This window comes from Polyodon spathula, chromosome 3 (genome assembly GCF_017654505.1).
Source record: "Polyodon spathula isolate WHYD16114869_AA chromosome 3, ASM1765450v1, whole genome shotgun sequence".
In the NCBI taxonomy this organism is placed as follows: domain Eukaryota; kingdom Metazoa; phylum Chordata; class Actinopteri; order Acipenseriformes; family Polyodontidae; genus Polyodon; species Polyodon spathula.
Window position 1 is genome coordinate 17,098,772 of NC_054536.1, and position 26,121 is coordinate 17,124,892.

At 36.9% G+C, this 26,121-nt stretch overlaps 1 protein-coding gene across 8 annotated transcripts in view; it reads left to right on the forward strand.

Moving 5' to 3' along the window:
- The window catches only part of LOC121312787 (RAB11-binding protein RELCH homolog), a 60,516-nt gene that overhangs the window by 24,459 nt on the left and 9,936 nt on the right, over positions 1–26,121 (forward strand). For 4 of the 8 annotated variants that reach the window (XR_005949906.1, XR_005949907.1, XM_041244546.1 and 1 more), the window contains exons 3-24: positions 768–839; positions 952–1,007; positions 1,661–1,774; positions 2,474–2,665; positions 2,845–2,936; positions 3,119–3,421; positions 4,794–4,869; positions 6,320–6,415; positions 7,323–7,346; positions 13,080–13,192; positions 13,965–14,055; positions 14,790–14,861; positions 15,186–15,326; positions 17,102–17,266; positions 18,298–18,445; positions 20,346–20,502; positions 21,126–21,249; positions 21,390–21,438; positions 21,981–22,060; positions 22,156–22,262; positions 22,738–22,797; positions 24,177–24,276. Coding sequence is in view for 6 of the 8 variants with exons in the window: in XM_041244546.1 (XP_041100480.1) it covers positions 768–839; positions 952–1,007; positions 1,661–1,774; positions 2,474–2,665; positions 2,845–2,936; positions 3,119–3,421; positions 4,794–4,869; positions 6,320–6,415; positions 7,323–7,346; positions 13,080–13,192; positions 13,965–14,055; positions 14,790–14,861; positions 15,186–15,326; positions 17,102–17,266; positions 18,298–18,445; positions 20,346–20,502; positions 21,126–21,249; positions 21,390–21,438; positions 21,981–22,060; positions 22,156–22,262; positions 22,738–22,797; positions 24,177–24,276 (2,432 nt within the window). In the remaining 2 variants the exon portion in view is untranslated. The remainder of the gene's footprint in view (positions 1–767; positions 840–951; positions 1,008–1,660; positions 1,775–2,473; positions 2,666–2,844; positions 2,937–3,118; positions 3,422–4,793; positions 4,870–6,319; positions 6,416–7,322; positions 7,347–13,079; positions 13,193–13,964; positions 14,056–14,789; positions 14,862–15,185; positions 15,327–17,101; positions 17,267–18,297; positions 18,446–20,345; positions 20,503–21,125; positions 21,250–21,389; positions 21,439–21,980; positions 22,061–22,155; positions 22,263–22,737; positions 22,798–24,176; positions 24,277–26,121) is intronic. The other 4 variants (XM_041244550.1, XM_041244549.1, XM_041244547.1 and 1 more) reach the window with 3 other exon arrangements.

The following is a 26,121-nucleotide window of genomic DNA, read 5'->3' on the forward strand; positions in this document are numbered from 1 at the left end:
GAAATGGCATCAAAAATGGTTAGGGAAGAATAAAATAAAGCTACTGTTTTGTTTGAGCTATGTACCTTTTTAATAGCGACATGGGTAAGGTGAAATGTGTTTTTATTTTATTTTTTTACACATGTCATTCAGTAGTGTAATAGCTTTCATATCAAAGTTAACAGTTATGCTTTTGGAGTGTTGTACCCAGTATTCTTGTATGCCTGTTGACCTAAAACAAAAAAAAATAATTGGCTGTAAATAGCCAATTTAAAAAAAAAAAAAAAAAAAAAAAAATGCCTTGACCAACTTAGTCTTTAGTACCTGGCTTTTCCCTCAATTTTGGTTCTTGTTCATTATTTAAATGAAATTGGCTTTTTGCGACATATTACGCAATTCTGTGTTTCTGTCAGTTGTATCAATTACCGGTACAATCTGGCCTACTTCAGCTTTTGTCCCTTCAAATAAATTGACGACTAGGTATGTTTTAAAGTCCTGTGTCAGACAACTCTCAGCATTGATGGTAATGCTGAGCTAAAGTGCTCTTCTGAGTATGGAAATACTATCACCATTCTGCTTTTGAGTAACCTCTGCTACATACGTTCATGAGTTTCGTAGTTTGCATGTGCTCTTATATTTAGTTTTTATTATTTTATTTCAAACAAACTGTACCGTTTCTTTTTTTTTATCTTTTTTTTTCATGCCCATTCTTGTTTATTTCTTTTTTATTTTTTGTTTCCTTTTCTTGGTTGGATACCTGTGTGTGTTTTAAACCACCCCCTGTCCAGTCCTGGAGTTTGAACTACGGAAAGCCAAGGAGACCATTCAGTCCCTTCGTGCCAACTTGACTCAGGCAGCAGGTGGCGTACATTACACTTTTACTTCTTTAGTCTTTCTGCTTGAACTCTGCTCAAGAGCTGGCTGGAAGATGCATGGGTGTATACAAACCTCTGTTTTATTTGTTTGTTGCAGAGTGTGAAGTTCCTTCACAGGAACGAAAGAATTATAAATCGAGTCCTGAAATTCAGGTGAGAATCTTTTTACAATTTAGACAGGGAGAGAGAGAGAGAGAGGGAGGTTTTTTTTTTTTTGAAGCAGGTACAGATGCAAAATTTCTCAGAGCAATAAAATCAGTGGTTCGTTTATACCAGATCGCACCAAATTCCAACAACAACTTAGTTGCAGGATGGAGCTGATTTATTGTTCCGAGTAGTTTTAATGATCATTTTATACAGTTACTACTTTATTCTCTGTTAATTCCAGTGGAACTTTAAAACTGGGCTGATTGCGTGACAGATAGGTCTACAGTATCTTTTTTTTTTTTTTTTTCTTGAGAGAAAAACATAGTATATTTATCTAAAGCTATAAGACTCTCCTGTATTATGCAATTATACAAGTTAACATTTAATTATTACCATAATAACAATAATAATAATAAATAATAATAATAATAATAATAATAATAATAATGTAATAAATAGTCTCAAATCAGACTGTAAACTGTTATTTCTGAGGAAGCTCTTTTGGGAAGAAATGCGATAAGTAAGGCATGTGCCATATGCACACTATTAATAACTGGGAAATAATTTGCCGAGGTGCCAAACAAGCATACCCATTATACTGATAAAATGTTTTGAGTATTACCCTCATGTGTGTGTGTTTTTTTTCTTTCTTTTTCCAGGAAGCAATCCGACCTCTTGAAAAAAGAGCACTGAACTTTCTTGTGAATGAATATTTATTAAAGAATAATTACAAACTCTCGGCAATCACGTTTTCAGATGAAAATGACGATCAGGTAACTGGGATACTGTGTGTGTGACTCCTGGATTTATCAGGCAGAATACAGTACTTGAACAGGCAAATCCAAGGAGCATTTGGCTTTAGAACTTAAAAGGCTATTTGGGGGAAAGTTTTATTAAAAAAAAAAAAAAAATTGAAATCCATTTGTATGTAAAGTTAAACTACACAATTAAAATTGTGAAATTCATACTAAAGCTACGGTATTTAGCCATTCGATGCCAAGACAAAAAAAGACCTACTATACCTCTGATTGTGCCACTAAAAATGGGAGCTCACATGGCCGGAAAGCTGCAGTGTATCATTTATTTTAAGACTCAATTATGTCGTGAGCCTCTCATTATTGGTACGTACAGGAAACAAAGTAAAATGACGAGACTTCTTGTAAAAAGCACTGAATGTTAATGCAGCTAGGAGAATGTATGAGTAAAACCATAATTCCAAAACCTCCCTTTCATTTTATACGAGTTGAAATAATACATTTTGTAATTTTTGTAAAGCTTTTGCACAGAGTGACCATCCCTTCCAAACCACGTTAGTATGGAGTAGAATTAAATAACCGGATTCCTGAATGTTTTCCCTTCCTCATTAAACTCCCCAAATTGGAGCAAGTGAATGGGTTCTTTCTGGTTAAAACAAGGAATCTCTCTGCTGTCATCCTTTACCTCCCATTGTATTCCCGGCCCTGTGTATACAGGATTTTGAGCTGTGGGACGATGTCGGGTTGAACATTCCAAAGCCTCCAGACCTGCTCCAGCTTTACCGGAGCTGCGGGAGCCACCGGACCGCCTCCAGGGATGCGGTCGACACTGCTGTCGGGGAGAAGCTTGGGGAGCTTGAGGTTATCGCCACCACCAAAGAGGCCCTTCGCACTGCCGAGCAAACACAGGTAACAATGACCAGCTATGAGAAAGCACCACACTGAAGTCAGGATGAGTTTCACAAGCTCTAAAGAGAAATAGTACCACTCTTAAAAAACAAAAAAAACTAACAAAAAATAACAACGAAAGGTATTGTAATTTCATAAATATTACATTATGAAGTAATTGGTCTCTGTCTTTATTTCAGCAACGTGCCGTAGTGAAGGACCTGGAATACCAGATCAATCTCTTAAACAGTGAAAAGCATCTTTTAGCTGAACAGATCAAAAAGCTTCAGGGGTAGGTATTATTTTTTTACCTTGGGGGTTGGGGGTTGGGGGTTGAGGAGGAAGCAAATGGTTTTTAATGACATGTTAAACCTGGAAACAAAAAGAAATGTGTGATTTCTAATAAAGGCTATAACCGTTTATACAAACATATAATGTAACTGACTTTTTAAATGTATTTATTTATTTTTTTAGTGAAATAGATGCCCTTAAAATAAAGAACCTCACTGTTCCACCGTTCGTATCAGAATCAGGGAAGCCAGCGTCGGATCAAGTGCCTCTCGCTGTCGCCGTTGACAACAGACAGTATCTGGACGTCACAGGCCCTGACGCGGTCAGCAGAACTGCACAGCAAGATCATATCCCTAATTCCATTGGGACTAACGCAAACACACACTCTGACCTCCCTACTGCTGAAACACTGTCCGCACACTACACAAAGTTAAAAAATCAGATATCCCGGAGCAAAGCATCTGTACAGTTTGATCAACCCAACAGGTAGGACTTTATCATCTGAGAGATGTTGTACAGGTACAGTGTTATTATAATGGGGCAACCAAGGTGCTCCGATTGAATTTTTGCTATTCAATCTCCACACAAGTCATTGGTAACAGTTGAACCTTCTGCTGAAATATTAGCAGTGCTTGGGAGAGGAGTATATTTTATGAGATCTTAAGCAGTACCAAGATTGCAATGTTATATATTTTAGGATGCTTGAGTTCAGGAGCTGCTCTTCAGTTCCTGTTGCCTGTGTAACTCCATACTGAAGTTCTGCAAGAGTCGGCGCCATCTAGTTCCAATGTATTTTATACCGTGTATGCTGGTAATATGGATCTGCACACTATATGGTGCTGGAGATTGCTGATTTACTGTAGAGAAACAAAGAGCTGAACTTCTAGTCCCAGCACCTTGCCACACTGAACTTCTAGTCAAAGCACCTTACCACAGACTTGTGAAAAAAAACTGCAACAAGAAGCACTCGAAATAGTGTCAAACATCGCAGAAAGGTAAGGGGGAATGCCATTTAAAGCTGCTTGCTTTTAGTTTTTGGTGCAGCTGTTTCCTAACTACTAAATGGTCATGAATTGCATTCTTTTTGTGCTAGAAATAACTGCTAAACGTAATGCAAAAATATTGTTAAACAACTTGCTTTAAAATCTAGAGGTTCATTTCTGTGCAGGTTTAGGGAATAATATGTGATGATTAATATATGTATATCAGAATGTACAGCATATACTGTACACTGCTTTGCTACTCTTATATGTATACACAGTATATTATTAATTCTAATCGATTCAGTCTTGTTGCTCTGGCATTTAGTATGCTGTACTGAGAAACATGCAACAGTACTCTGAAAAATCCACAAATACAAAATATCAAGATAAATTGGCTTGTCACCCGAGACTCATTTTCAGTGACAAGCTAGCAATATGTGTATTAGTGGATGAGCGTTTAAAAACCCCCTATAGATACGGTATACTACCAAGGGGTTCAGAAACAATATCCTTTTGACAAAAGAGCAACACACAACTAGGTTTCTGGGTTTCAATCCTGAGTTTCACTTGAGGTGAATTACGTTTGAGGGGGAAGGAAAACGATACACTCATAATGTGCATGCAGATGGCCTACAGATAAGCATAGTGCCTTCTCACCTGGTGTTTCCCTTAACTGCAACAAAAAGCATTCCCCTTATCAGAACAAACTGCTCTTCATGTGTGCCAAACCAAAGAGATACAATATGGCCGGTCATTTGCCAGACATTTCATAATTGTTTGTAACGCAGGTTATACAGTAAGTTGTGCGTGAAGATGAAGAAGCATTGCCCTGTGGCACAGCTCCCAGCTGACAATCCCTCTTTGATTGTTTACAGAAAGCTGTCCCCTGCATTCCATCAAGCGCTGCTGTCTTTCTGTCAAATGTCAGCTGACAGCCGTCTAGGCTCAGAGGTAAACAAATACTAGAAATCCTGTACCGGAAAAAGGAGGGCTACTGACAATGAATATAAAACAACAGCAGAATCTCAAATAAACAGGTTGTTCCTTATTGGGTTAAAGCACATCAGCAGCAGTATTCATCCACACACTGGTTTATTCCTTCTGTTCTGAACTTGCTTTTCTTTAATTTCTATTCTCGAGTCCCTGCGACCGGTTGTAACTTATTGTCTCTTTCATTCCCTTTTCTCTCGCCATTGACCTGTAATAAAGATTAGATCAAGCACAAGGAATCTAGACAGAGCCATCCATGTCTAGATCATGCCTTCTACAGTCCGTAGTCTAGCTTTTTAATGTGCTTCTGGTGACTCCTCTAAAAAGAACAAGCAATAGCAAGACCCTGAAGTTAGCTCACAAATGTATATTACGAAATGCACTCACAATCACTCACATTTTTTGCAATTGACTTAACTCATTGGGTTTGTAAAAACCAGCCCAGCATATCATTGTGCTCAGACGTGAACCTATCCACTGGACCACATAGCTTGGCCAGTGTGTTTTTGTTTATGCTCTTTAGCGTAATAGGTTTGTGATCAATAAAAGAGACCTATACATATATTTTATGGGTCTTGGCTTATCGGTGCTGATATAAAGAAATGGATATAGTCTTCCCCCTTGGGGCACTAATGACATATTTGTTGCTTTTCTCGTGAACAGAACCACATTCTCGCAAGTCCGATTTTGTTTTGTTGATGTTTTTAATTTGTCATGACTTGGGTGAAGTCCATTGTACCTAACTTACACATGCACTGTCTGGTAGAATCCCACCTGGTCCTTGCTGCCACTTCTGTGCTTTCTATAGTAAACTCAGCAAGGTCAGATGAGAGAGTCTGCCTGTTCCAAAATGAAGTATACGATTTTAGCAATGCCAAAAGACGAAATGTAGCATTCAATAAGAAATGTTTTCAATGACTTGTAGTCAAAACATTTGTTGTTTTAATTTTAATATTTATTTTAGCAGTACTACAAGACGTGTACCTCCATTGAGTGTTTATACCATGGATAAAACACAGCAAAGTACAATGAAGCCTGGTGATAGCATGGTAAATCCCAGAGATGTATGATAAAGCATAGTAATGGTCAACCACAATAACACTCAATAAATACATATTAAACACAAGAGAAAAGCATGGTTAACTCTTATAAGGTTTTCTTTTAGTTGTAACACAGGAAGTGAATGGGGAATACATGAGCTCTTTGTATATCATACTGAATACAAAGTCTGGAAACCAAATATATAATTAATAAATCATAAGAAGCTTGTGAGAATGTTTTGCTAATGAGAGGTAGCCAACAATGTCTTCGTCATTACAAGCTATGTATATGAAGCCAGCAAAAGGCTTTGATAAGTCCACCGTGTCACTAGTTTGCTAGTACAGACCAGGCTGTGTTTTGCCCCACACAGGTGTCCCGTATTGCAGACAGTGAAGAGAGCGTCACGCTGATGCTGGGGCGCTGCTTACCACACATCGTGCCCAACGTGCTTCTAGCGAAACGGGAGGTACGAGTCACTGTTTCATTCTGAGATTTCTGGTTTTGTTAAATTTTTTTGTTTGTTTTTTAGTGTTTCATCCAGCGCTCCAGATAAGGTTTTGGGTCTGGGAGTAACTTACCCTCTAATTTTAACACTGAGAGAATAAAATGTAATTTCACGGGGGAAAATGCAACATTACCTTCAAGTCATGACTACTCTCAATAAATACTGTACAGTCTTTAATGGTAATGGGGTAGGCATTAAAAAAGCCTCTATTTTAACTGCAATGTTACTTTGAATTACTGTACAACCACGCATGTGTTCTATGAGGTTCTTTATAGGCTCAGCGCATGTTTTTCGAGGTATCGCTCACACTGACTGCAAAATTACATTACTTCTATTTTAGCATTCAATTCTTAAACTCAGTGAACATATTAAAACTTCATTATAAAGCCATACATATGAAGAAAATAAGGAAATGCATTAATACGTTATAAAACAGTTCATTTAATATTATAGGCACCTTTTTTTTTAACGGTTGCCTCTGACGATGGTTGCAGTTGGATTTGTAGCTGGACTGGGGTTCTTACTGTGATTGGCTACAAAGACAATGGGGCTAGCCAGATATTGGATAATGCTGGTTGGGTTGGTTTTTCTTGTCTACAGTTTCCTAGTAACTGAAGACCTTGTATTCTGGGAGATGTAGTTGTAAGTTTTAGGGAAGGCAGGATGGAAGGCTGACAAGCTGTGCAGCTAAATTGCGATGCATATTTTTACGCATTAAATTTAAATATTTGAGATTTTTGAATGCGTAAAAACGGCAGGTACGCAGCTTATCTGGACCGCTGGTTTCATCTATGTTCATTTTTCACTTTGTGACAGTCTGTTACTTTCAATCATCTTCTTACTTTTCTGCATGCGTCTCTGCTCCCAGAGAATGGTTGTGCATCTTTGTCAGGTGAGTTAAATGGAACTGCATGCTGTCACTGTTTTTCTAATCGCTTAACTGCTTTGCTTTGATTTTACTGCTTTATATACTGTAGGCCAGTTTCATGTTCCAAAAACATCAAGCTGCATGTCTTTATGCTGCCCATATTATGCACTGAAACACACATCTACATATCTGAGTTATCTCATGATATAGTTATAAGGATACCTTAGGGTTAACATTGGTTGTAACTAATGGTATATGTATATGTTTAAAAATCTTATTTCCAGCAAAACCTATAATAATGCTTGTGCATAACAGACCATAAATATACACCAAACTCTAACATTGCACAATTCAGAACTGTTTTCAGAAATGCCCCAAAAAACTTTTTTGTAATGGAATAAAACTAACATGAAAAAACAACTGTTCCTTCTTGTAATTACCCTTAGGAGTAAATATAAATAGGGATGTTGTTATGTGAATAGCAGCCTTTAAAAAGTAAATAAAATAAAATAAATCAGTTTCTGTTAATAATCAAGAGGCCTACAGTATTTGTTGCCCGACAGTGTGCTTTTCCATAAACCCATTTTAATTAGTTTTTCACATTGCCATCCAGACAACATGCTTTAGTGAATGTTTAATGGGTTAATGTTTTAATTTTGCCTAAAAAGGTACAGTATAGGGGGAAAACATTTTTGCTTGGCTTTTATCAAAATAAGTACTCTTAGCAGTCTAATATTTAAACTCCTTTATTAAAACATACTGTTGTATTTGATATTTACCAAAGCTGTTGGTTAGGAAAGTGCTGTTTTCCTTAGCAATGTTTTTTGGTGATGTTTTTTTGTAATTAATTTCTTTAACGGTTAATTATATTTTCAATATGCAGACTTAACAAATTTGTGAAATGTTTTGGAAATAACATTTACTATGCTGATTGGTAACACCAGGTGGAGCTATAGAGCATAGTCTTCACAGAAGTGCTCTGTCAAAAAAGTTTGACGTCTTGTTTTTTACCGAATGGAAAAAGATTGCTTGATGGTTATGTTGACTTGCCTGATTTTTGGCAGTAGTTCACTCTGAAGCAATACTCCCCCGTGCAGGTTATTTGAGAGAGTGCTGAATCAGTGAGACGTCATGCTAAGTCTGTTGGATGCAAATGTATCCGAGTAAAACGAAGAAAAAATATTATTATGATTATTATTATTATTAGGCTGTTTTTGAATGGGCAGTTCAGTGACTCCGTGTTGAACTACCCCTGCTGGTTTAAGGTGCTTGGGGGTGGGACACTTTTTGACTGTTTTACTACATCTCGGTTCCCTTGCTTAGTAAATACCCCTGAATCAACCTATTTTCAATGTCAGTGATTTCAATAAGCACGTCACAACAAAATTGGATCCATTTTCTTCTAATGACAAACAGATGTGATCCGTTTTCGACACAGAACCCTTCTTTACTAAACATTTTGGTATCCCTGAATGGTTAACTGTCCCCTCTTCAAAGTGGTTGACCAACAAGTGCAGTGGTACTCCAAGTGGTACTCCATTCACTGCCAATGCAAAAATAACTGTAAACATTATTTACAGTACACCAAACCCTTCTCTCTCTCTCTCTCTCTCTTATATGAATATGATAACAAAACATAAACTTCATCTCATAGAATATACATATTTAAATATCTGCTATTCTCAAACCCCAACCAAAAATAAAAGGAAAAAACAGGCTCCTCTTTCTTTACTTACAAAGTTATACATCAAGATTTCAGTGTAAAAAAGGATAAACAAGCCTAGTCTTACTGTGTTCCTTTGTTTTGTTTTTTTTTGGCTAACAAAACAATATCATTGAAGGTTTAACCAACGTACTATATTTGCATGACTCGGTTATGCATTAGAAGTGACAGTTTAAGAGGGCTTGGTATCCCTCCAGGAATTGGGGGGGGGGGGAGAAAAAACAACCAGGAGTGGAAGCACTTCCTCATTTCTCCTCTTCCAAACACTGCAAGGCCTGTCTCATAAAATCAGTCGAGTGGAGAGATTGGTAACCGTTTAATGTAATGCACTGTTCACTTTGGGAAATGCTTTGGCAAGGCAAACATTTCAAGCTTGAATTTCTGGATTGAAATAGCTTTATTCTGTTAACCCTCACCTTCTTAAACGTCTGCTAAAGTCACCTTTATCCCATATCGAGTGAAAAGAAACTACTGATGTACATCCATGTAATGGCTAACAGCCAGTGATAGAAATATCTAGCTGCTGCTTTGTTGAGCTGTACAATGTTGCCGAGTACACCCTGGTGGCCGATGGTAACCTCTTTTTAACCCTGTGTGACTACAGAATGTGTTTTGTATTATACAATAAGGTGCATTAGGGTATCACAAGTTGTGTTGTGCTCTATAGAGAATTATACAAATATTATATACACTGTATTTAAGAAGGGGTGTTGAATATATTAGCGAGACCTGGAGTCAATTAGAATTAGAATTGCAGCATAATTCTTTGCTACATAAACAACTGCACATATTAACTTGTTGTTCTAAATGACCAAGCAATAATCACAAGTACAAATACCAAAAAAATGTTTTTAGAACTTTTGATGCAAATGGGGTACCCAAATGTGATTGAAAATACAAGAGTAATTGAACCGTAATCAGTCAGTTATATGGTACAATTACAGGTTCAGCGACAATTCAAATGACAGTGCAATTGCAGTAAATTCCGAATTGCACAACTCCAATTATAATTTCCCTGAACAGTGGAGCTCAAAATGGTATTTATACCCTCCTAACGCTGAGCCTGTTGTGGTAACTTGGCTCTCGTTGCTTTCTAACTTGACTGTTTGCTTTCTTTTTTTGTAAACCTGCGAGATGTTTTTTTTGGTCGGGCAGACATGCAAGTCACCTATATGTTTCTTAAAAGCGCTCTTTCACCAGACAGACATATTATTTGCTCGGCCAGAGGGCAGTGTATGATAAGAAATCTGAAAGGGTTAAACAATGTTTTGAATTTGATATTGTATCAAATCGCAATAAAGGCTGAACATTTGCCAGTAGGACAAATGCTTATTTTAGTGCTTTGACTGGCTTGCTTCTGATCGTATCTTGATCGCTTACAGTAGCTAATCCTTGTTAAGTTACATTTTATTTGAAGGCCAGCAGTTTCCTGTGATTGTATCGCTTTAACTCTCCCACTTTTACAAAACTGCTGAGTGGTTGAAGACTTCAGATTGTATTTGTGAGGACGTTTTTCACGTCTTGCACTGCGGTTAGGGGACATTAAACATTGATAGCTGTTGACAGCTCAAAATGACCGACTTAAAAGGGGCAATTGACACGTCTGAGAGATTAATGTTTCCAGCTTAAAAGGAGATTGTACAATTGAAATGTATCAATTAATCTTTCACTTCACTCAACTAAGGCAGGTGTTTTCAAATTGGGCAGGTGTTCACACTTTTATTTCAAGTCAATACCGTATCTGTCACAAGAGGAGGCATATCAGATATATACTGTGCAATTGTCTGGCTTGTGTACCACAGAGATGTTCTGTGTCTGTTGTATATTTTGGGGCAGAATTTATTAAATCCACACTGGCCAGGGTTTCCTGCATCTTTGATTAGAAAGCGAAGCAGACACATGTTTTGGCTAGCAGTACATTAAAAGGAGGGTTACATAATACTTGCTTTAAAGTGATATACCTGGTTACAGAAAACCTTGCTGATCACACTGACTTCCTCACTGTTGCCTTGTTGACTTTTACATATTTCATCTATCTGCTGATCACTTCTCGAATCACACTGCCATTAAACCACATTCTCAGACTATACTTTCAGTTAGGAGAAGCAGACAGACCAACTCTTCCTTTTAGCTTCTTAGAACACTGTGTGGTGGTTCACATGGTGAACCTGAGGTCTAAACGTTAATGTCTGGCTGTATTGAAAACAACACATTGGTATTCGCTGATTTTTTTTTTTTTTTTTTTTTTTGTTAAACGTGCAGTAAAACAAAGTGTATGCACCCAGTGCAAACACTTACTGTAATTCTGATGATTATAAATATTCCAGGTTTAGAAAGAGAGGATGATAAATACAGGTATGCTTATTTACTGGAGACTATGTGTGAAGTTGAAAACTGTCAGACAATTCAGTAAGAGCTGCATGACACGATTATCAAACTTGTCAATTCATCTGTCAGTTATTGCTTTGATTTTTGGATAATTAACTCATGGGACACTTATGCATTTTTAAGGAGATTTATTTGCCCAATTCAGTGTACACAATTCTGGATGTTAGAACCTTGTATTGTTCTAGTACAACAACAAAAAACAGTATAATTTCTAAAGTGTCTAATATAATGAAGTACAGTAGGCTTCTAAAGAAAGTTAATCATTCACTATGTGTGTGCCAGTAACCCTAGGACAAGCACAATGATGGCAAAACATAGGGAATTAAGGAAACAAACATGCACTGATAACTTTACACACCTTTATATCCATTGAAATGTTTACAATACAGGTGTGTTTTAAGATGTAGATTCTAGGAGGCCCAGAGAGCACAATCTCTTTTAGTGTCTTAAGGGGTATGGAGAATGAAATAAGGTTTTTGTGGTAGAAAGAAAAAAAACAATATTTAATATTTCCCATGTTTAATTAGAACCACCAAACAAAACAAAAAACTGTTTCTATAGCAACTTTATAATGGCCTAAACATGCCTAACTGCAAGGTCCCAGAGGCATCTTGGGATCATACTTGCCACTGATCCTTTTTAGGCACAACACTATACGATAGTTATTCAGATCTTTCCTTATGTATAATCGGTTTGAAGGCAGCACGCTTCATACAAACAGGTATTTTTATATTTTAAAATAGTATGCATCCTATTCACAAATAATAAAATACAGTTTGATATTCATGACACTGCTGTTTTTTTAAACAGCAGCCTTCCATAATCCCATGAATGTCAAACAAAGTTAAGTCTTTCTGAATAGGGATCAATATTTGGAAATAATTTGAAGACGGACATTTCATAAATAATGATATGTTTCTCAAAATGAGTTTTACATTAAATATGAAATGTATGCAATTGTTTTATTACTCTGAAGTGGTGCTAGCTAAGGAAATACAGGATTTTACCTGGCGTTCACTTATTTTCTCCTGTGCAACTTGCACGTGCAGTTTTGAAAATGGCACATCTTGTAACATGTATTTTTCAAAAATAAAATGATCTGGTACTGCCATACTAAATTAAAGCAAATACTCTGCAAGACTGGTGTTTCTTTCAATTTGTTAAAGTTGCACTTCCCAGATCATTTTGGTCACCTCAGCAGTTTCTCCTTATAAATAACCTAGGAAGTGTATGATTACCTGAAAGTAAGGCATGCACAGTTGGCTTTCGAACCAGATATCAACTTTTTTTACTTAGCAAAAAGTTATTTCAAAACTGAAAGACCTGTATAGTGAATTATTTATTTAGCTGTAAGAAGGTAGAGGTTTGCCTGAAACAAAATAATATCTTTACTAAGTCACAACAGACAATTATAGATGACCATATTCACAACTAGCAGTGACAGGGCAGGGTAGCTGCAGATTGACCCAGAGCTGCTACCTTTCAGCTCCTACTGCTGCTTCACCGTGTTCTTAACTGAATGTTTTGACGGAAAGCTCCGTTCCCTCAGGTATAGTTGTAGTGTTTTTTCTTTTTTTTCTTACAAGTAAGCAGAATATTATCTCCTCCCAATGCATTGTACATTAAACGCTATCTTCCCCTTGTAGGAGTTGATCCCACTGATTTTATGTACGGCCTGCCTTCACCCTGAGCCCAAGGAGAGAGATCAGCTTCTGCATATTCTCTTCAATCTGATCAAGAGGCCGGATGATGAGCAGAGGTAAGGGGATTTTTGCCTCAGACCGCAAGGCTGCCAGTCCTGGTTTCACAATACACTGTTTAATCTTGGGACACTCATTTACCAAAAAAGGGAACTGTTAATCTCATATCAGTAGAAGTTCTCAGGCAATACATCAGTAGCCCACAATTCCAGGGAGATAGGAAGTTTGAAGTTACCTTATAAACCAGATGCAAAACTTAATGTGATAGCCAGTTTAGGCACTTAAGAATTGGAGTAAAGTGATAACTAGTTTGAGTGTGGGTCATGGTTTTCGCTTCCGTGTTCTGTATCAACAGCAATCTGTTTAAGGAGACATCTGAAAACCAGAGTTAGAATAATCAACACATGAACTAACAAAAGCCTGATTCAGGACCTCAAATTCGGATGATGATAGCATTGGCTTTGCAACAACTATCACAAAGCAAAAGGAAAATGTGGCTATCCTGTGTTTCTGTCATCCGTCCTGCCCATTGTCAGACTGCACAGAGTCACTTTTACTGTTTGGTTTTGCTTTTTGGTTAAAAGGCTATTATAACAGTGGGTTATAGTGGGTTGTGGGTTAGCACTACATTGTTCAAAGAATTAAACTTTATTCAATTTTTTAATTTTTTTTTATAATTTTTTTTTTTTTTAAGTGGTTAAAGAAATGCGGTGAGTTGGTATGAGATTTCAACCAGAAATCTAAATCCGTAAACCATTACCCAAAATGCTACCTAGGCCTCCATTCCTCAGAGTTGTTGTTAACTCGTTTTGGTTGCCGCTTTTTTTTCAGACAGATGATCTTGACGGGATGTGTGGCATTTGCACGTCATGTTGGAGCAACGCGTGTCGAAGCTGAGCTTCTACCGCAATGCTGGGAACAAGTAAGCACAGACTTCTGGTTTAAAATATGAGAGATAATCTTCATCCTAGTCGTGTCAGCAGAGAGGAATTCATTGTATCCAGTAGATTCATTCTGGAGTGTTTTTTATAAAAAAAAAAAAAAAAAAAAAAATGTATAGAACAGTGAAGTACATAAAATAGAGGTAAGAAAAAGAATCCACTAAGTCTTACCTAATTTGTTCACCTGTATAGTTCACATTTTTAACATGCAGTGTGTTCATGATGCACTCCTTCCCTTGAAGCAGCTGGACTATCTCACATCACAGATTAATTTTGACATTTCAAATAATAATTGTTCCAATACAAGAGTAACTGGTTTTGAAAAAGTCAGTCAATGTTTATGGTGTTTAATTGGAAGTGTGGTATTTCATTGGACTTCCCCTTACTGAGATTACAAACAAATGTGATGTCTCTGTCTGACAAGGGGGGATTCAGTACATTTTAAAATTGAGATTCTCTATCAGAATAGAACACCTTTATTTGGTTTCTGTATCGTTTAATTAAAATGTCATTGCGGACCAGATCTTAGAGAGGCTGGGAGTATTAAACTTTTATATTGAGAGCTTTTTGTTGCCGTAATTTGCCATGCCAAGCAAGGAGCAGGCATCCATTTGCAAAAGCTATCAGGAGCTTGGTGCTGTTTCATTGTGGTGTTTTTTGTTATTCGTGTCCATTGAACTTGAGCACTGGTATTTCCTTTTTAACTTCCCTTCAGATCACCCACAAGTACCCGGAGAGAAGACTGCTGGTGGCAGAGTCTTGCGGAGCTCTTGCGCCTTATTTGCCTGTAAGAAAGCTTGATTCCTTTGCAGAGTCTCCCCATAATTGCATTACAAGATTGTAGAGCACCTGTTTTTGGTCTTATATGTGTGTGTTTATATATAAATAATCCATTAATAAAACTGCTTTTATTATTCCCATTTGCAATGCATATCCCTCCGGTCTCACTTTATTATCTGCAATTATCCATGAATTAGAATCTGGGGATTGATGGAGCAACCTAATGGATATAGTGCAGTATCCTGAGCAGACATTATCAAGCAGTACTATGATATTTATAGGTGTTCATGCGATGCTGTTGAAAACCTATATTGCTGCTTGTCCTTTTCAGAAAGAGATTCGCAGCTCGCTGGTGCTGTCAATGCTGCAGCAGATGCTGACGGAAGACAAGGCAGACATGGTCCGAGAAGCTGTGGTCAAAAGCCTCGGCATCATCATGGGGTACATTGATGACCCAGATAAATATACCCAGGTATGAATCCCACCCACCTGCACCAAGATATCAGGAGCTGGTTTTTAATCTTATAAATGGCGACATAAGCTGGTACATCCAGTAATTTAGTTTCTTAATCATACTGTGTATTGTTGTCCCATTGTGAGGCGCTGACCATACTTGCTTTTTTTTTTAAAGAATTGTCAAAATGTCTACCTGCAATATTTAACACACACTTAAGAACATAACGTTTACAAACGAGAGGAGGCCGTTCGGCCCATCTTGGTTGTTAGTAGCTTATTGATCCCAGAATCTCATCAAGCAGCTTCTTGAATGATCCCAGGGTGTCAGCTTCAACAACATTACTGGGGAGTTGGTTCCAGACTCCAGCAATTCTGTGTTTTTAAAAAAAAAAAAAAAAAGTGCCTCCTGTTTTCTAATCTCTATTTGCGATCCCTTTTAGAATTTTGAAAGCTTGAATCAGATTGCTGCATAGTCTTCTATATTAAATTATTTTAGCATGTCTGCACATGACATGCCTTTTAAACCCAGAATAATTTGGTCACTCTTCTTGGCATTCTTTCTTAGAGCAACTATATCCTTTTTGTAGCGAGGTGACCAGAACTGAACACAATATTCTAGATGAGGTCTTACTAATGCATTGTACAGTTTTAACATTACTTCTCTCGATTTGAAACATCTGAAGACATTTCTGAATCAACATAAACGCCTAGATATTTTTCATAGATTCCTTCTTAAATTTCAGTATCTCCCAGATGGTATTTATAATGCACATTTGTATTGCCTAAGTATAGTACCTTACACTTTTCTCTGTTAAATGTCATTTGCCATGTGTCTGCCCAGTTATTTTGAATGACCTTTGCTGCTGCAACAGTGTTTACCACTCCTCCTATTTTTGTGTCATCTGCAAATTTAACAAGTTTGCTTACTACACCAGAATCTAAGGCATTAATGTAGATTATGATTCATCATGAACAATATTCATAAAGTTCCCTGTATCAAATGAGCTTAACAGGCCTAACAGAGGTTTGGTTGAAAATGTGTTTATCCACTACTACACAGATTCCTGACAGTTCATTTGGATCAGTCTCAAAAATGATGCCTGTGGGTCATTTTGGAAAACAGTTTGACATTCCCAGTTTTCTCAGAAGAATGACCCCCCCTCCTCCCACGAACAGTTTGAACACCTTTTTATGCAAATACATAAATGGGAAAATATTTGACAAGACAATTGCTATGCAAACATTGAAACAGTTCAAGTAACATTTACTGATTGTGTGGACAGGTTTGTAAGATGAACTTGACAACACATTGAAGTTTGACTGCCACTTTTGATTAATTTATGATTTAACTACCAGTATATATGTATTTGTTTGTTTCTGTACACTCATAATATCATCAAGTTACCATGTAAATATGGGCATTTCTGTTTTTGTATTTCTGAATTGTTCTTGTGACCTGTGCAGGTATTTTATGGCATTTTAAAGCATGCTGTGTGTGTACTGGAAAACACTTCATGAAGACCACATTGCACTGGTATAATTACCATTGTAATGCTATTAAAACTTTACAACAAAAAAAGCAAATGTTGAATATTGTAAAACCAGCAGTTTACTAACTTGTCCTGATCAAAAATGCACCACCGGGACCATGTAATTTAAGTCAACTTAATTTAAGTAAATTGATGATTGTGTTACCTCAACATAGTCAACACTATGATATTAATTCTAATTAGTATTGTTTTTTTTAACTTGCTGGTCCTGTCCTAAGTGCGTCTTGCCCTGTGATTGCAGGGCTTCGAGCTGATGCTGATGGCCCTGGGGGACCCATCAGAGAGGGTAATCTGTGCAATACACCAGGTGTTCATCCCAGCTTTCGCTGCCTGGACCACAGAGCTGGGCAGCCTGCAGTCCCAGCTCATTCCCACACTACTCAGCAGGATTGAGAAGCTGCTCAGGGTAGGTTCTCATTGTGTTAGAAGCAAATTATCAACCTTTATGCTAGTGTGATATCACTGTTTGTGCTTCACTTACTTAAGAAATCACTGTGACTAATTGGGCATAGTTTCTTAAACCCTCTGTGAACCAGCCTAGACTATCAGTGCTGACTTCAGATTGAACCTCCACCCAGGCTCTTGTTTGAAAGAAAAATAAAACCTGTAAAGTTGAAGTCTTGAAGGTTACACTTTTTCTATTCTTCTCTGAGAATTCTCTTTGCACTTGCTTCAGGGCAGATAGAGTTTATGTAGCAACTTTTATAGAAGCCGAAAGGGTCCTAGTTTTGAGGTATACCTGTCACTGGTCCTGAACAGGGATAGGAAACCAATGATTGCAGAGCTCAGTTTTGATGAAATGCAAATGCAGACTTTCAGAGGAATAAAATAATATATATTTTATTCATCTCTCAAATGTTGCCAAAAACTAATAAAAATCCACAGCAAAACATCAGGGATTTGAGAATACTGTTCAGCTAAGGAGGGATCTGCTAAGGTTCTGCTAAGGAGTTTTGAATCAACCTGTAGAATGAACACATTTTGCTTCATAAAATCAAATTAAACATGCTGAATAATGTTGCATTAACAAATTGGAGTGCATATCGCTTTGTAGTTTCCCATATATTTAATGAAAAACTGACAAATTGAAAAATGTGACGTTTTGAAATTTAACATGAAATACCGTTATAGCTTCTGGTAGTTTCTTTAATTACATGATGTTAAATAAAAGGGTTAAGTTATATTCATATAGTTGTGCTTTCTTTTATTTTTTAATTACCGGTAATCTTAAAATTCTAGGTGAAGCAAAACTTTTGGCCATAGCTGTACTGTCTGAAGACATTTGATGGAAGAATTTTCAGTTGCTGATTTAGCAGGAGTCCTCAGTAACAGTGAATGTCTTTGGACAGTTCTGGGTGTGGCAAAAAAATGTCTGGCTAAATGATTAAAATGAACAGGTTTTATTTATTTATTTATTTTTTTAAAAATCTTTTCCAGAAAGGAGAGCACGGACTGGATGAACATAAGCTCCACATTTACCTGTCTGCACTCCAGTCACTGATCCCTGCCCTGTTTGCAGTGGTGATACAGAATGCCCCCTTCACGAATACAGCCAAGCTCCATGGAGAAGTGCTGCCCATAGAAGGTAATACAAGTTGTTCTCAGGACTGTCAAGCATTCAAACACAGCACAGAACTTAAAAGGACTGCATTAGCTTCAATCTCCCCTTTACCATTCTGTACGTTTCATAGATATTTGAATTGTTACTGTATGCATTATAATATACCTCGCTTATAGTTTGTTTAATAGACACTTCCCCTGGGTCGTCCCTGTTGGTCATTCATTTTTAAGTAAAAGACTGGAAATAAACACGTGTTGAAACTTTTCCACAGTGATTCATTGGAAGTACAGATTATTCTCTTTTAAAAAATCAAATAATAAATTCAGACAGTGTGGCGCAATATTACTCAGGGTTCTCTGTAATATGACACACCCATGTAACTGCTTTTTAACTGACCTATGCCTAAAGGCACACTCCTAAGTAATGAGATACCGTGTGTGTGTGTGTGTGTGTGTGTGTGTGTGTGTGTGTGTGTGTGTGTGTGTGTGTGTGTGTGTGTGTGTGTGTGTGTGTGTGTGTGTGTGTGTGTGTGTGTGTGTGTGTGTGTGTGTACATATAGTGCGGTTACTATATTACCATTCAAATGTTGACGCTAATGAGTAGTTATGTGTATCTAGAAATTCAGTAAAAGTAATGTACCTACGTGCCTAATCAGCAAAAAAAGGGGTTTCAATTAAAATCGATTTCTAACAAAAAAGCTGGCCAGGGTGCTGACTTCACCCATATAAAAAAGAGCATGAGGCTGTGGTTGCTATAGTGCCCGTTATATACACCCCTCCCCTTGTTTATAAGCTTGGTAGTTTCATGAGTATGGGCAATTCATATCTTTTTTTTTTTTTTTTATTTTTTTTTTTTTTTTTTTATGGAGCTGTTATGAACAATTCAAAGCAAAATAAAAGTTAGAGGTGCTGACATGTTTACTGCCTTACAGAGGCTGTAAACCGACAATTTTAAATGTGTTGTTGTTATTATTATTATTATTATTATTATTATTATTATTATTATTATTATTATTATTATTATTATTATTGAGCATTACCTTGGTACTTTACCATGCTTGTACTCTAGTGTCATCTAATCAGGGATACAGCATTAAGTCATTTTATGCACTGTAAAAATGTAATGTTTCAACCCTTTTAAAAAAAAAAAAACATATACTTTTTATATTGAATACTTTCAATAGATAAGCCTAAAACAGAAGCCACAGCGCTTCATGCCTTTAGCATGGAGGCTGTGTCATTTATACAAGATGTCTAAATGAATGGAGTGCTTCTCATGTGCCACTTTGTCACTTCCCAATTTTGCCACCACGGAAATCCTGCCACCATTCTCTCACCACAGATGTGTAAAGGTTACAGTGTAGGGCTTGAGTGTGTTGTGTGGTTTTTTTGTGTTTTGTTGGTTTTTTTAAACATGACCATGTTGATGCTATTTTATCATCAGGAACTGAATCTGAATAGCAGATGATGACTCAGTTTAGATATAATTAAAATAGAACAGTACAAATCTCTCTGTTTGCATTCTGTTAAAATGATTACGTGTACAATTCCCATGTTAAAATAAAGTCTGTTCTACTGTTACATTTCTTCTAATCACATAATTTCTGACATTTTCCTGCCATTTGGTGCCCCTACCTGCTAAAGCAAAAAATCTGTGGTGAGTCACAGATTAAAGATCTTGTTTTTTCAAGTCAAGAGTTGATGATCTGTACTGGGGGCTCACAAGGAGCGTTGGCGTTGAGCTCCGTTGGATTTCGGAGGAAAATCATGTGGAATAGTTCTCTACTGCAAACCCTGCTCTTCAAGCACCTGCCGAGTCCCGGCCTCACCCACAGGGTTCAGTAGCGCCAATTTAATGTCTGGGACCCTTTGTTTTCAGCCCCTAGCCACTTGAGCTTATTTTGTTCCCTTATGTGGTCGTTCAGTTACCAGGTTCCCTCGGCCAGCCTCTCCTCTCCAGGACGTGGCCACCATCATCGGCAGCAGAGAACAGCTGGCGGTACTACTTCAGCTCTACGACTACCAGCTGGAGCACGAGGGGACCACCGGATGGGAGAGCCTGCTCTGGGTGGTCAACCTGCTGTGAGTGCCTTCTCTCTACACTCTGGATTTGCACATGCAATACAGGCAAAGACTGTTGAAAGCTAGTCCTTCAGTTCACAAAATGAAATGGTATTGTATAGCTGGAGCTAGTAAGAGACATGCCACCCTTTCAGAGGGCCGTCCTTTCATTACATTATGAAAACGTTCTGACTTTTCACGTTGGAATTGAAAAACAGATTCTCTGAAACGTTTCATAGTAAAATCATATCTACAGAAAAACTAATAAATGGATGTCAAAATAAATATTGTTATGAGAATGGCTACACATTTAATAAATCTGACCTAAACAGTGGCTGGTCTAAAAACTACCATCTAAATTTATAAACTTGTTTTTTTCTTTTTTTTTTTAACGTCATTCCACAACCTTTTGCTGCCACTGTAGTCAATATTATCAACTTCAGGCACGACTCCCTGAGACACAACCTCTTCTCTGCGGAATGCTCTGTTTACTACACTAACTAACAGAATCCCCCCATTTAAAATGGGACACACAAAACAGACTGGTATTGAATAGATTGGTATTGAAAAGAATAATACAAATTGAAGCTGTGAAGTTCTAAATTCTGAACTCTCATGCTGTCTTCCTCTTTTGCTTTTCTCAGGCTGCCGCAGCTCATAGAAATAGTTGGCAGGATCAATGTTGCTTCCACAACTTGTGTCCATGAATTTTCCAGATTCTTCTGGAGGTTGTGTAGAACGTTTGGGAAAATCTTTACAAATACAAAGGTACGTGTGGTTGTGTGTGTGTTTGTTGTGTGTTTTTTTTTTTTTTTTTTTAAAAAGACCTATTTATTTATTTTTCTTCCTTTTGGCAGTGAACATGTATTCTCAGTTTCTGTATTTATTTACTTATTTATTTATTTTAGGTGAAACCGCAGTTCCAAGAAATCCTCCGGCTTTCTGAAGAAAACATTGGTAAGTAATGTTTCTGGTCTTTTAAACAGCAGATCCTCATTTTACTTCACCCCCTGACAGTATTATTACTGGTATTAAGATATTAACACTGGAGCTGAGGTGTCTGCATTAAAGTTGTAAATAATAATAAAAATGATACAAAAATTATGAAAAAAAAAAAAAAAATAATAAAAAAAAACCTAAAAAAACCCAATACATAACTAAAGTTTTTTTTTTTTTTTTCATTCCCATTAGCGCAGAGTCTGACTCTTATCAGACCATTTGAACTATGGCATAGGAAATGAGAACAGCACAGCAAGCAGTCATTATACTAAACTAGTTAAAATATACGCATTCCAAACTGAAATGTTTCAAAACAAACTTCATTTTATTCATTAAAAAAGCCTTGTCTTTTAAATGTATTTTAAAGCCTTGGTTCTTTCTGTATGGTACCATCTTTTAAAGCAGTACCCAGCTAATTGTCAAAACAAATGCAGTATTTACAGCAGGATATGGCAACATCAATATTGTTTTCGACCAATGACAATTTTCTTCATTTTTAGATGCCACAGCTGGAAACGGCATCCTGACAAAGGCCACGGTACCTATCTATGCAACAGGTGTCCTAACGTGTTATAATCAGGTAAGAGAAAAACGTTGTGTGGCGCCGGTTCACACCAATCTGTTTAACAACAGTAAGGGGCTTGTTTGTTCCTAAAATGTTTGTCTTTTCTTTAGGAAGAAGACCGAAAGCTATTGGTAGGATTCTTGGAGGATGTCATGACAACCCTTTCTTTGTCGCATGCGCCTCTTGACAGCCTAAAAGCTTCATTTGTGGAGCTGGGGTAAAGCTTTTGATCTGTTTATTTTAAAGTTGTACACCATTTTAAACCCTGCTTTTAGCATATTGAATATAAATGGCATACATAACAACCTCTGGGGATTGGGCGTTAGTTATAAAGCTTTCTGGTCAATACTGCCATGTTGGAAAATACCAGTATTAAAGCTTATTTTGCTTTGGTTAGCACAAGTTATATTTGGATCAGCAGACTTCTCTAATAAAGCATACGGTTGTTACCGTATGCTTACCGTTTTAGTAATATCGACATTTTAATTTTAGTCTTAAATACAGTAGCTTAAATGAAGCACATTTTAACACTACTCACATGGCATAACCTTTCCCTCAAACTGGTTAAAGTCAGCATCAGCGGTCAGTGATCCCTACCCCACCAAAGACTCCTTACGGACGCAGTGACACTTTTTTTGCTAGTCATACCATTTTTTAATTTTTTTTTTTTTTTTTTTAAAACATTTATACAGGACGGGCCTGCTGAGATGTAGCAACTCATTCAGGGAGACATCTTGTCAGCAAACAGCAGGGTTAGTTCCATGTTGGGAACCTACATGGGATCACATTTCATACATTAACTGCAGTCAGGTGTCAAAGTGTATACTGTATAGCTAATACTCTAATCCTTGTTGTATTGCTGAGCAGACCTGGGGTCCATTACTGTTGCTAGTAAATTACAATGTAATTGGTGACCCCATTTGTTTAAAAATAAGTGATATAGTATGTTTGTGTATTTGTACCTGCGATTATTGCCTGGTTGTTTAGAATAAATAGAGTAAACATGTTTGTGTGTAGTTTGTTACTTTTCATTGTAATTACTGCAGCAGAATTGTAATTTGACAAAATAGCATTGTACTGTAATTGTAATTGCAAACAATTTTGCTGTAATTGCAATTATAATGATCATAATTGACCCCAGGTCTGTTGTTGACTGTTTTGTAGCATCAGGCAGTACAACCAGCTGTCAAACAAAAGTGGTTGTGAAACAGCATCCTCAAAGTGTGTCGACTCACACAGCAACACACTCCGGATCTGTATGGGTCTGGTCTGACTTGCGCTTTGCGTGTTCAAGTTTGAATCGTCATCTCAAACTATATTCAAATAAGTAAATACGTAAATTATTTTGCCTTGCCTTACCTTCCTTGGGCAATATTTACCCCTTTATTGCTTACTATACACAAATGCATACATCATTTCTGTCACTCTTTTTTTTTACTTTTTTGCAAAAAATATACTTAACAGAAAAGGTCAAGTTTTATTTTAAGAGTCACGTCATTGCTTTAATTTCTGGGACACCACTGCAGTTTTAGCTGGTGAAATAAAAAAAGAACTCTGTTAATTTTTAAATTTGCTTGTGTGGTTTCTGGTTGATTTTGATATCACAGTTGTTTTTTTATATTAAAGACGACTACATCAACGGGTAGCACCAGAGATCAAAAAGGGAAACGTCTTACTTTTATTAGTGATTTGATTTGTTCTGTATTTTTTTTGTTAATGGTTAGTTCATACATTAAAAACTGAATTAAAAAAACAAAAAAGCACAGTAATTTAAAGAAATTGAACATCTGTGGCGGTTTAAGACAGATTACTTGTTCATTCAAGGTACTGGTGCCTTAAAATACGCCTAATGTTTGACCAAAGAGATATTATGCTCTACTCTTTATATAATATATATATATTATATATATATATATATATATATATATATATTATATATATATATATATAATATATATATATATAAAACATGAATACCGAAAACTTGAAGCGTCTATGCCTTTCATGCAATACATGCCTTCAATTTCATAAGTTAAAAATATAATTTTACATCTCTTGTAGAGAACATGTTTACAACCTTATTATTAGTATTATTATTGCTATTAACAGATATATTTGTTTTCTTTTTCAGTGCCAACCCTGCATACCACGAGCTGCTCTTAACAGTTCTGTGGTATGGAGTAGTCCACACATCAGCACTGGTGCGCTGCACTGCTGCAAGAATGTTTGAGGTAAGTTAGCAATTCGTGCCTCGGTTTGAACTGTACAAATAATCAAACTTTTAAAAAACTGTGCTTTGTATTTGATAGATGCAGATATGTATATAAAAGCAAATCTGTTTTGTATTTGATAGATGACAGATATGTATATAAAAGTAATTGTGTCAGAATAACAGTTGTTGTGTACTGTGTGATGGAGCAGCAGACTAGGCTTGCACTGCAGCAAGCCTGTTCTCACACCCCACTCTCATTACTCTGCTGTCAGTTGAAGCATTGTCGTTTAGGAAGTTGTTTGGCTTTGCATTTTGTGATTCACTTACAGGAGTGTGAAGAACTAAAGCCTCCAAAATGTATTAGCTTCCTTGAACCCTGGTGAAACCAGTGTGGGGTGTAAACACATTCATTATAATGCTTAAAAAATATCTGTTTTACAAGAGTACTCACTGCGATGTGATGTGTAGCTGCCACTTGCTGGTACACACACTACAGTTTGTGGGTTGATTTATGACAAGCAGTAAAATCCCCTGGAAAGCAGCAAACCGGGATAATCCTCCTCATTCAAAAGAGAGAGGGAGACAGTGTCAGTGCTAGAAATTAAACTCCAGTACAGCAGGTTTTAAAAGATGTGTCAGTATTTAAAGAAGGTCGTCTTAGAGGCTAATATTGCAATACGTGTCCTCATCTAGCAGCAAGCCGTGTCATTGATGCATGTTTTCCTGGCAGATGTGTAGACTAATTGTACAAGCTGTTCACACAGAAGGTGTGCGAGATCAATTACACTGATCCAGTTCTAATAAGGTGCAATTGCTAAAATATAAAAGCTAATTTAATGATCTAAAAACAAATATCCGTGCATACAAGGATATGACTCCTACCTTGTATGGGGATTGAAAATATTGTTGGCTGTTTGGCCGTTCGGGGCTCAGCATAGCTAGCACACCGTTCACCGAAAGCTGTTTTTTGAATTACCTTAATTATATTTGATTAAATAATGAATTCTCAGTCACATAGTGGCACTACAACCATGCTCCTCCAACACGAGTCGTATATAAACATGTTTTATGTCAAACCTTATAAATCTGTTTTGGCAAAAAATTAAGTAATCCCGGTAAAAGTTAAAGTGATATTATACCATCTCCATTTTGCATAATATTGCATAGTCTTGTTTTCAAATCCCATTATACATTTTCTGTCTATTGTAGTATTGTTCAGATCTATATTAGGTTTACTAATACCTTTTCAATCATTTTTTTTTTTTTTAAACATTGAGGCAAGTTGAAAAAAAGCTATGTGATTTTTGTCTTCAATTTTCCATTAAACAGAAAGCATGCAAAGAGAGTGCGGGGAAGGGGGCTCCAGTAGAGAAAACACATACACACACACACACACACACACACACACATTGAAATAGTAAGAAATTACATATAAAGAAAACGCACATGATCGAGTATCCCAAGTATCCCATTAATCGTCACTTTTTCCCAGAGAAATTAGGTGTGGAAATACAGCCACTATACGTCATAAAAGAGGAACATTGTTATAATGTAGACAATTGCAGAGGATTTAAATATGTGTCCTTTTCTAGTGTATTGCAGGATAGGTACAATACAAAGTACCTTGTGTTTGTTAGGAGTTGATTTCTATCGCATTTGCCCCTGTCAGCGCTTTGGGCCATAAAAGGCAATGAGCTATGACAAGAGTAGAAGTTAATACCCTTGTAATAAAATGAATTTTTATTACATGATTGGTGGGGGCTTGCGGCTATGACAAGAACAGGGGCTTTGACAAAAGTGTACAGTAACTGGTACCGTGGCTCTGTCGGTCACACACGTCCTGTCTAAACTGGCAGTAATGAGA